At 61.6% G+C, this 10799-nt stretch overlaps 1 protein-coding gene across 1 annotated transcript; it reads right to left on the minus strand.

Moving 5' to 3' along the window:
- Window positions 1-2042: 2042 nt before the first annotated feature.
- Gata5 (GATA binding protein 5) lies at window positions 2043-10464 on the minus strand. The gene is made up of 6 exons (XM_076849241.2): window positions 9921-10464; window positions 8353-8528; window positions 3268-3393; window positions 2926-3013; window positions 2487-2611; window positions 2043-2198 (listed from the first exon to the last, which is right to left on the minus strand). The coding sequence occupies exons 1-6, from the start codon at window positions 10462-10464 to the stop codon at window positions 2043-2045; spliced, it is 1215 nt and encodes a 404-aa protein (XP_076705356.2).
- Window positions 10465-10799: the final 335 nt, after the last annotated feature.

The following is a 10799-nucleotide window of genomic DNA, read 5'->3' on the forward strand; positions in this document are numbered from 1 at the left end:
TGTCCCTGTCTTTTCTTGATAATGGAGGCCCACCACCCCCTCAGGACCGCAAGGTGGTGGAGGAGAGGCTGTGCAGGGGCCAGGACGGGGTGCTGAAGCCCTACCTGGCTGGGTGACCCCTTCACCTCTCTGTGCCTGTTCCCTCACCTGAGCGGGACCTGGACGGGAGATGGCAGCAAGCCTTCGCAGCACTGCCCTGTGCCTGTGGTGCTCACCAGAGTCCATGGGACCCTCAGCCCTGTCCCCTGGGCCAGATGGACAACAAGTGGCAGGGACTTGACCTAGATTCCTAGCCTGAAGCTACATCTTAGTGCAGGGCTTCTCAAGTTAGGGCCCTCCTCCCCAGAGGGGTAGGGTCTTTATTCAAAACGTTCACTCCTGGGCCCTCCTCAGATCCAGGGAGCCACTGTCCAGGGTGGGCCTGGGTGTCTGCACACGTCAGCACTAGGGGCCAGGGGGAGGGGGCTGTACCCGCCCCCTCTCAAGCTGAAAATCTCCCACTTCCTGGGCCAGAACGAAGGGCCATGCCTGAGCCTCCTTCAGCCTGGTCCAGCAGGCAGAGGGCTGAAGTCACCACGTTGTCCACAGGTGTCTGGTAGACAGAGAGGCAGTTGGGGAGGCCTCCAGGAGGAGGGGCAAGACTCCCTGCCACCCGGGTCTTCTGCACCTCCAGGACCCTCCAGCACCTGCTGCCCCTTGACCCTGCTCTGTCCAGTGTCCTTCCCCTACGCCACTGGACCCTGAAGGGCCATGACTCTGAGCATGAAGGCCTGTGGGTGTCCTTCAGGCTCCTGAAATGACTCAGGGCAGCTAGGGAAGTCCTGCTCAGTCTCCAGAACTGATGGCCGCCAGGGCAGAGTGACCCCTGGGGTGGCTGTGCCTGGCAGGCAGGGCCCAGGCTAGGAAGTCCCATGGGGTGACCGGGAGGGAGAGTGTGGGTTCAAGGGCGTTATTCACAACGGTTGTTATGGCTTTGCTTGTTTTAAAAACAAACACAAATAAACCACCAGCCTCCCTCAGGTGGACACCAGGCTGGAAGGACCCCTGGAGGGATGACCCTGGGCTTGAGCACAGCTGTCAGTGGTGGCCACTGTGGCTTGCCAGCAGCTGTGTTCCAGCCTGCTGGCAATACGTAAAAGACTTTCAAGATTGGAACTTGAAAGAGGCTTCAAATTGGAGGATTTCACGTTTAAAGACTTGTGGATTGGCGGGAGCTGAGAAGGGGCTCCCCTCCGCTCCCTGTGGTCTGCCTGATGGTGGTCTTCCACAGCTGGCCCCCAGTCCCAGTGCAGAGTTGCTCTAGTCATGAGACCTTCCACAGGGGGCTGCCGAGACTGGACAGCATTTGAGACTGATGCTGCAGCTGACCAGGACCCAGGCCACCCCAGCTCTGACAATGCCTCTGTGCAGGTTCTAATGGGCCCCAGTACTCAGGCTGCCCGTCAGAAATGGCTGCGACACATGGACACATTGAGAATGAGGTCCTTTACTGCCCCCTCTGGAAAAACTGTCTAAATAAAGACACAATCCTGAGACGGACGCAGGGTGGACAGCACCCTTGGGGGTGGTGTGCAGGTACAGTGCACGGCCTGCACACCCATCCCGGAGGGCCTGAGCCCTTGGGAGAGAAAGTGCTGTGTTTGCAGCTCCCTCCATCAAATGTGGGCAGTGGAGGACAGGAGGCTGCAGGGCCCATGCCAGACCCCATGCCAGGCTCCACGCCAGGCTCCAGGCTCCTGGGGCCTCAGGGTTTCACCTGGGGCCCTGGCTTCCTAGCAGGAGGTCAGGATTCATCCAGCGGCTACCGCCTGTAAACGTGCTGTGGTACGGAGAGGCCCGAGCAGGGCGTGGGCAGAGGGGCTCAAACCCCTCCTCAGCTTTCCTCTCGCTCTGGGCTGTCTGTACCACCATGTTGAGTGACTCCCAAGCCTCTAGACTTCAGGAGGATGGCTCTGTGGTGGATGGGCCTGGCAATCTCTGCCAGCAGCAGGTGAGTCTGTGGGCGCTGTCCAGGGAGCCCCCGACGACACCTTGGCTGGGGCCTAGGCCAAGGCCAGTGCACACCAGGCCTCCTGGTGTAGGGCACCACTGAGGCCTGCCTGGGGGCCCAGGGCCGTGGAGGAGAAGGCAAAGTCTTCAGGCTCAAACTTGAATTCCAAGTGGCCGGGGGTCAGGGGGCCATCCACCTGGCCAGGGGCCTGCAGGGAGGAGGGCTGTGTGAGAACCCAGGAGCAGCCTGGCCTTCCTGCATGGACCGCTTCCCTGGGGGGCCCTCGGCTCCCTGAACGGGGTTGGGATCCCTCCTGAGGTTCGCTCTCGGTAAGGCATGTGACATGCAGGGCTCTGTGCCCACGGACACTTCCTGATGACTGAGGCTGACCACATGCCCAGCTGAGCTCTGGGGGAGGCCCTTGGGGGTTCTGATGGAACCCTGAGAAGGGGTACGGACCAGTTCTGGGCACCCCTCCCCACTCTGTCCTCCATACCTGGGAGGTGACATTGGGCTCGGCACCCATTGGGGACACCAGGCTTGGCTCTGGTTTCAAAGTGGCAGCCAAGATCTCCGTGTTGGGGACAGCAGGCGGGGAGGCTGTGGCATTCACTGCGGATCCTAGGTGGGGGAGGAGGGGCACTTACAGAAGGTGCCACATCTGGCCAGGCTGCTTCTCCTGTCTGGGCCAGAGAGGTGCATCCTGCCCTGGCTTGGCCCCATTGCTGGACCGGTCATCCACCCTGTGCCTCCTGGAGCCAGTCCTTGGGGAGTCCCTCCCTTGGGAAGATGGCGCTTGGACCAAACATACACACTGCTGGTGGGAGCCGGGCTCGGGGCTGGGCTGGGCTCCTTAGCATGGGGCCCTGCACCTGGGCAGCCTCCCCACGAACCTGGGCAGCCTCCCCACACACCTGGGCAGCCTCCCCACGCACCTGGGCAGCCCCTGGTCTTAGCAGTGCTCTTCGGCTTCCGTTTGCGAGTCTGGATACTTTCCTTTTTCATGGCCAGTGGCCGAGGCACCTGGTAGGGACAGCAAGGGTGGGCACAGCCGCCTCCCTCGTCTAGGCCCACAGCCCCTTGCTCCTGGACGGCGGGCGCTGGCCAGTGTTCAAGCTCTGTTTGGCCACTGCACCTTGGGCCTGTGTCTTTCCCCCAGGCAGGGTGAGCAGGCAGTGCTGGACCCTGGTTCCAACCTCGGAGGGCCATTGGGGCCACCCTGCCTGGTTCCTCCCAGCTCCCCGGCAGAGGCCAGGCTGCCCGTCGGGCACACTCACCCCGTGCAGCTTCATGTAGAGGCCACAGGCGTTGCACACGGGCTCGCCCTCTGTGTTCCGCCGCCACAGCGTGGTGTTGGTCGTGTGGCAATTGGTGCAGCAGAGGCCAGCACGGCGGGACGAGGACTGGGGACAGAGAAGCCGATGAGAGCCTTGCCAGGGGTGGCAGGACTCATGCCCTGAAGAGTGTCAACTGGAGCAAGTGGAGGCCCTGTGGAGCCTCTGCTGTGCTTGTGGCTTGGGGGTCACTTCTGCAGGCCTGTCCCCTCAGCTCCGTGTTTGCGTGGAGTCTTGTCCCTGGAGCCTGGGAGCCACAGGAGCGCCTCTGCTTGATGCCCTTCCCAAACCCCACAGCAGAACTTCCCAGCTGCCTGCCCCAGACCTTGTCCACTCCTGGCCCTGCTCTTGGATGATGCCCCTGACCATGTCCACCCCCTTCCCCCAGTTCAAACTGCTCCACTTGGTCTGGGTCCCTGGCCCTTCTCTCCAGGACTATGGGGATGCCTTGCAGGGTCCAGACTACAGAGTGGTGCCTTGGGGCACAGGGACAGAGTCCACCAGGACAAAGCCATGCCCCTCTGTATACACCTGCCCAGGACCAAGCCAGAGAACCATTAAGTGAGAGAGCAAACTCGCCTGCGTCAGAGGAGCAGCAAGGTGACCTCAGTGTCCCCTTCCCCATCCCTCACACCTCAGGAAGAGGACAAGGGCCAAGCAAGCTGGCCTCCCGGACCACCTCCTGCCCACCCCTTTCTCCCAGGCTGTGGCTGAGGCATGGGCCTGCTCTGGAGGACAGCCTAGGAGTGGGGCAGGGGGTTGTCTAAAGCCCAAGCGCCAGCTTTCCCCAAATCCTCCGGTATGGAACTGCCCTCCCTCCCCATGGCACCCTGCTGCAAGCAGCTGCCAGGCCCTGAGAATTCCACCCCTGTGTTCTCTGGGCCTCTGTGTCCAGGCAGGACTTGAGCCCAATCTCCATGGTAGAAAGGTGAGGAGGGGGCCAGGTCAGGAGACCAGCCTCAGGGCCACAGCTCATCTGGCTGGGGAGACTGAGGAAGAGCGTCCATTCCCAGGCCCGTGGCCTCCACACCCTGGCTGCTGGGCTGATGTCCAGCCACTTGGGAGTCACCAACGGTCTCCCTGGGAGCACCCTGGGGATGAGGCTTGTGGCTCATTTCCCTGGAGTGGAGGGAGCTGGTACCACCCTGGAAGGGAGGCAGGGCCCATGGTCCTGGGTGGTGGCAACTCCACGGCAGGAGCACGGGCCCCAGTCAGCCAGACCCAGCCAGTCTCCAGGGGAAGCCTCCCTTGTACCACCTCTGGGGGCAGGAACTTGGACATTCCCTCTGCCCTTCCAGAGCCCACTGTCTGAGAGGCCCAGGATGCTGAGCATCCCATCCATGCATCCTGCTCTCCCCAGGGGGCAGCCCTGACCTTGGCACCTCCTGCAGGGCTGCAGCTCTGAGCAGAACCCAGGTCCCAGCCACAGGACAGCGAGTGCTCTGGGCAGCTAGGTTCCCTGCTACCCCCGGAGTGCAAGCACTCGAGCGTTTGTTGGTCTGAAGTCCCCAGTAGCTGGTGGTCCTGCTCCTTACCTGGCACCACCCCAGGCCCCACTGCAGCCCACTCTGCTGTCCCTTCAGACCAGAGAGCCATGGCCTGAGGCACTCTCCCCGTTGAACCAGCTGGCATACTGGGCACTAGACCCACTCGCCCCTTGCCACAGGCACAGGCACACACAGGGCCCCCAGCTGCCAGGGATGCACCCTGGGGGGCCGGGAGCTGCCTCTGGTGTGGAAGGTGAGGAGACCCGGTGGCCTGCGCAGACTGTGTGTGGGCAGTGGGGACATCTGAAGCCAGGTTTGAATATCTGGACAGTGACCATGATCATGTTTTTACTTTTATAAAAAATTAAGAAAATAGGAAAAAAAAAAAAAAAGAATGACCTCAAAAAGAATTTTGAAGTGCTTCCTCATTCACCTTCCCCTGCTTCAGACTGCCTGTGTCCAGAGGGGAGGCTGAGGGTCCAGAAGGGGCAGGGGACTAGGTGCAGACTGCCTCCTTTCACTGCACACTTCGGGGACACACCCCCAGTGCTGCCCTTGTCCTGCTCTGGTGTCCCCACTGTCACCACACCTGCACCGAGGCCCTCAGCCTGCACCTGTCTCTCCTCACTGTCCAGACAGCCAGGCCTGGCCATGTGCAGGCACCCGCTGCCAGGCCTCTCTTGGCTGCAGTTTGGTTTTTTGGTCTGTTCTTTTCCAAAGAACTTGAGCTTCCAAGCCCGCTCACCATAACCAGGGTGGCTGAGTGACAGGCTCTGTGTGCACCTGAGACTTCCAAACAAGTCAGTGTGGGCCGCAGGGCAGAGCGGGGCGGCCAGGCAAGACTCCGGACTCCCGCTTGCTCTGCAGGGGAACACTCTGGAAGGTGAACATGCAGGCCACAGTGTCCTGCACTATAGAGAAGTCTCCTCTGAGGCCAGAGCCCCGGCTACCCAAGACAGGGAAGGGGACAGCCAGAATCAGAGCCTGGGGAGGGCCAGGGCCTGAGCAGCCCCTCTTAGAGAAGACACAATGGACACTGACCTGGGAAAAGTCAGCTCTCTTGTTGGCTGAGGGCAAACTGACTCAGGGACACGAGTCTCCAGGGGCTGAGCAGAAGGAGCGGGCTTGGGAGTATCAGAGGTGGAGACCTGCCCAGGCCAGGTGTACCTGCCAACAAAGGATGCTCAGCCCACCTGACTGGCTCCTTCTTGGAGCTGGTGCTGGAGTTGGCCTTGGGCTGTGGGTCTGCTGTCCTCTCTGACCCTGGCTGCTGGGCTCTGGCTTGTGTGAGCTCAGAGGGCCCAGACCATGTCCATGCACATGGAGCCCAGACTCTGGTGGGGATGTAGGTGTGACAGGTGTGTACTGCAGATGAGGAGGCAGGTGGACTGGGGCCATTGTGACCACTCCCCTTGCTTGTCCACCATGACAGAAGCCTAGGTTGGAGGTGCTGATGCACCCAGAAAAGCACACAAAGGACCAGAGAGTTAGGGCTCCTGCCGGCGGGGATGGTGGCTGCTTTCCTGTCACTTTCCTGTAATCTTGATGATAGTTCTAAGATGACTGTACTCCTTTAGAACAGGACATGGGGCTGGGTTGTGGCTCTGAGGTAGAGTGCTCGCCTAGTACGTGTGAGGCCCTGGGTGTCCATGCTCTGCCCAGCTCTGCAGGATCAGCCAGATGTGGTGCTCAACTCTGCATCATGGGCTGGGAACCCTAAAGCAGGTCAGGAGAGATTCCCAGGGTCCTCCTGGGGGAGAGATGGGCAGTAGAGGGGGCCCCTGAAGGTCTCACTTGGCACACACTTCCTGGACATGTTCTATGCTCAGGTTGGGATAGGCCTGGAGTGACCAGACTGTTCCTACCATCCAAGGCCCGTGGCCTTAGAGAAGGGGGCAGGCAGGTAATTAGAGACCTGCAGCCTCTCAGGAGGCATCTGCCAAGCTTATCACCCATTCTCCCAGCCAGGAGACAGGCCTCACATCCCCAGGCCAGCCAAGGGTCGGGGTTGGGGTTGGGGTCCACGCCACCCCATCAACCGTCTGCTATGTACAACGTGAACAGGGCGGCTCCAGATTCATTCCCCACTTCTTGGGTTGGCTTTTTTTTTTTGTCTTTGGGTTTTGGAACTGGGGATCAAACCCAGGGCTTCACGCCTGCAAGGCAAGTGCCTTACCACTGAGCCACAGCCCAGCCCATTCTTCACTCCTTAGGTGTGTCCTGGTGCCCCGTTCAGGGCCTGGCATGAGGAAGGTGGGCACAGCCTGAGGAGCCAACTGGCCTGATACCCAGGGGAGGCTGTGGCCTGAGGGGCTGGGGTGCAGTCCCACCACAGGACCTGCTCCTACCTGCCACCTCCCTACCTGTTCTCAGTTTCCCCGTCAGCAAAGCCTGTATGGAGTTCAGACCAGACCAGCCACATTTGTGGGGAGGGGGAAGGACTCGCTGGAGAAAGGGCTTAGAGGACACTGTGGGGGCCTCTGAGGTGGCCCTCCCCAGCATCGGAGTGGAGACCTGAAGTTCCCAAGCCCTAGGCAGCTGAGAGGAAGAGAAGCAGGCTGCCCAGGGGCCACCGCACCTCCTCTCCTGCCTCCCAGACCTCAAGGGCTGCCCCTGTGCAGGGCTCAGGTTCACACACAGCTGTGCACCCTGAGGGCCAGTGCTGAATGGCACTGCAGGCCCACAGGCCAGCACCAGTGGATGGCCCTGTGCGGGGCTCACACTGTTAGGCAGAAGGGCTTGGTGCCCCAGGGACACCCCTGCCCAGACCTGAGCCCTGCAGGGGCCATGTGGCCTCATCAGCTTTGGATAACCTGAATGCCTTGTCAACACCCCAAACTCTCATTGAAAACGTGACCTTAAAAGGTTTGCCTGTGACATGCTGAAGAGTGAAGCCCCTCCACACCTCCACACCTCTGTCCAGCTTCTAGTGAGCCAGCCCTGCCATGGCTCTCACACCAACTCCCAACTCCTCACACATCGGGGAACAGAAGGGAAATGAGCTTTGCCCAGCAGGAACAGGCTGAGGCTGGGCTTCCTGGAGGCTCCCCAAGGGCACAGCCCCCCAGAACCTCCCATTTAGGGTTTCGATGTCCCCCACATAAGCACCGACTCTGCGGACGCCTCCCCCAGCCCCATCCCTGGCAGGCCACCATGAGCTTGGCTGGCCTGGCTGCAGGGGGGGCCCTGGGGCCTCAGACCAGCACTCTGGTCTGCCCACTCAGGGAAGAGCTTGTCTTCAAAACTGGGTCCTTCCTGAGTGGTGGCCCAGCGGGTGGCTCACATCTAGTGCCCATCCCAACAAGAGCTAAGCAGCCAGACTGGGCAGACTCTGGGCCCTGGGCTGCCAGCCAGATTCCCATTAGGAGCCGGGCTTGGTCCCTGCCTCTTCCTCCACTAGGGGTCCTGGAGGAGATGAGCTGGCCTCACCACGTCTGGGCTTCGCGGGCTGCCTGACTGCTGGGAGCTTTGCAGGAGCCAACCGCCCAGCAGCAGACCCTGGCCCTTCTGGCCCTTCCCCCGCCGCGCAGCCCGCACTCACCAGGCGCTTCTGGGGCCGCACAAGCGGCCGGTTGACACCGTTCATCTTGTGGTAGAGGCCGCAGGCGTTGCACAGGTAGTGGCCCGTGCCATCTCGGCGCCACAGCGGAGTGGAAAGGGCGCCGCAGTTGACGCACTCTCTGCCCTCGCCGGGGAACTCCTCCAAGAAGTCGGACGCTACGGGAAGAAGCGGCTGAGGGCTGTGGGCCGGCGCCTCTGCCCTGCCCCCAGCCCGAGGGCTTCTGCAGGACCCCTCCTCCCTTTGTCGTGCCTTAATTCTATTCTACTAAACCAATTATTTATATGCCTTGTCTCATTTTTAAATTTTTAATCGGCACACGGTGAAATTCATTAGGGTTGTTTTTATAAGGCGGAAGTGTGAATAAACCAAACCTTAGGGCGGACACCTGGGGCGGGTCCCTCTTTGAACCAGGGTCCAGTGCCAGCGTCTGCATTTGTGACCTGCTTGGGAAGCAGGAGCTTCAGCACCCGGAGGGGAGGCAGATGAAGGGGCATTAGCCGGGTGCAAGGGTCGTCGCTCCCAGGGGACCCGCTATCCCCTGGTCGCCTCTCTGCCCAAGCGGGTCGACCCCAGGGGATGTGGGTTGAGAGGGTCAGCGAGATCGCGAGATCCTTCGGGGGCGCAGAGGGCCTGGAAACTTTGGTGTGATCACAATCACTGTCCTCCCTTGGAAGGCCGGGCTGCGCGGCGGCTTCTCCGGCATGGGTGGGGGTGGAGGGCTCCCAGGTCCCCTCCAGGCCGGGCCCGGCGCCGGCGACGCGCGGGCGGCGGGGGCGCCGGGTGGGGGCGGGGCGGGGATCAATCATCGCCCAGCCGGGGGTGGGCGCCAGGCGCTGGGCTGCGCTGGGCGCCGGGGCCAGAGCCCGCTTCCTGCGCGCTCGGGGCCTGGGGGCCAAAAGGCGGCTGGAGCAGGGCGGCGTTGCCTCCAGTTCCCCGGAGGGGTAGCTCAGAGGGGGCCTGGGGTTGCCAGCACAGAGGCGTGGCCTTCGGTTTTCGGCTGCGCTGGGCAAAAATGTGTGCTGCCGAGTATACTCAGAATCCGGGTGAGCGATTCCCCGATTCACAGGCCTAGAATTCGATTGTCCGAATTTATGCTCCAGGGAAGGATCGAAACCAGGGTTCAAATTAGAATGCAAACATTCTACGACAGAGAGGACGAATGTGGCGACTTACTTAAATGAACGGATATTTTGAACTTTATAAAAATCATTGCCAAACTTTTCAAAAAATATTTAAAACGTAGTCTCGAAATTGGCAAGATCTAGAATGCTGTCTTGGGTTCGGATAAATGAATGGCAGAAATATATGTACTTTCTTATTATCATATTAAAAAAGAATTCTGTATACAAGGTTTTCTTCGAGGGTAGGTGAGGCACGGTATTCCCGGAGGTTTACAAGCCCCAGGACGTCTGGGCTGATGGCTCGAGTAGACCTGTCCCTGATTGGTGTGTGTGTGTGTGTGTGTTTAGCATTTCTCAGGGTACGGGCTAACCCCGGGTTCGGCGAGCACCCACGTCAAAGGAGCCGCGCCCGAGCCCCGCACTCACCGAAAGTGGCCCTCCTGCCTGGGAGGCCAGCCGGGCGGCTCTGCAGGCCGTGCAGTACGCTGCCATCGAAGGGTCCCGCGGTCCAAGACTGGGCCACGTCGGGGCTCACGTAGGTGGGGTAGGTTGTGGGATATGAGGCGCTCACTGGCCGCCCAAGCGAGGCGGTGTACTGATCGCGAGCCAGAAGTGTGCCCTGGTAGACGCCATCGTCCCGGCTCCCAGCGCTGCTGCGGCTGCAAGGTCCGGGGGGACTGTGCGCGAATGGAAAGGCGGTGGCCCCCGGCGGTTGTGCGCCCGGTGGGTGCGGGCTACCAGAACCAAAGGTCGAGGAGTCCGCGGCGGCCGCCTGCGCCCAGCCCGGGTGCGCAGGGAGCGCTGAGGGCTGAGGGCCCGCTTCGCACGCCGGCAGGTAAGACAGCATGGAAGGTACGCGCGCCTGCGGCACGAACATCGGGGATCCCGCGCCCGCAGCGTGCAGAAAGGCTCCCGAGTCGGCGTAGGTGGCCTGGCCGGGGCTCGAAGCCAGTGCCAAGCTCTGGTACATCTCCCCGGGAGCGGTCCCGACCTGCAGGAAACGAGGACCAGTGTCGAGTTCGCGGCCGCTGGGCACCCTCTGTCATCGCCCGCGCTTGTGCCGGGCAGGTGCTGTCGCTCAGACCGTTCACCCAACTCCTAGGCCAGGGAGGATCCCGGGCAGGTCTCAGGATCCTCGGGGAGGAACAACGAAGGCGGAATGGCCCCCGAGCCCTGCCCCGCATCCCCGGTGCATTCCTAACGCGGAGCTCACCTCCTCCGCTGTCTGGGCCAGATAGGACTCTGGGGTGGGCTCGTGGGGGCTGGGAAGGACCGGCCCGGACGTCAGCCAGCGCAGGGCCTCCG

Source organism: Callospermophilus lateralis, chromosome 3 (assembly GCF_048772815.1).
Source record: "Callospermophilus lateralis isolate mCalLat2 chromosome 3, mCalLat2.hap1, whole genome shotgun sequence".
In the NCBI taxonomy this organism is placed as follows: domain Eukaryota; kingdom Metazoa; phylum Chordata; class Mammalia; order Rodentia; family Sciuridae; genus Callospermophilus; species Callospermophilus lateralis.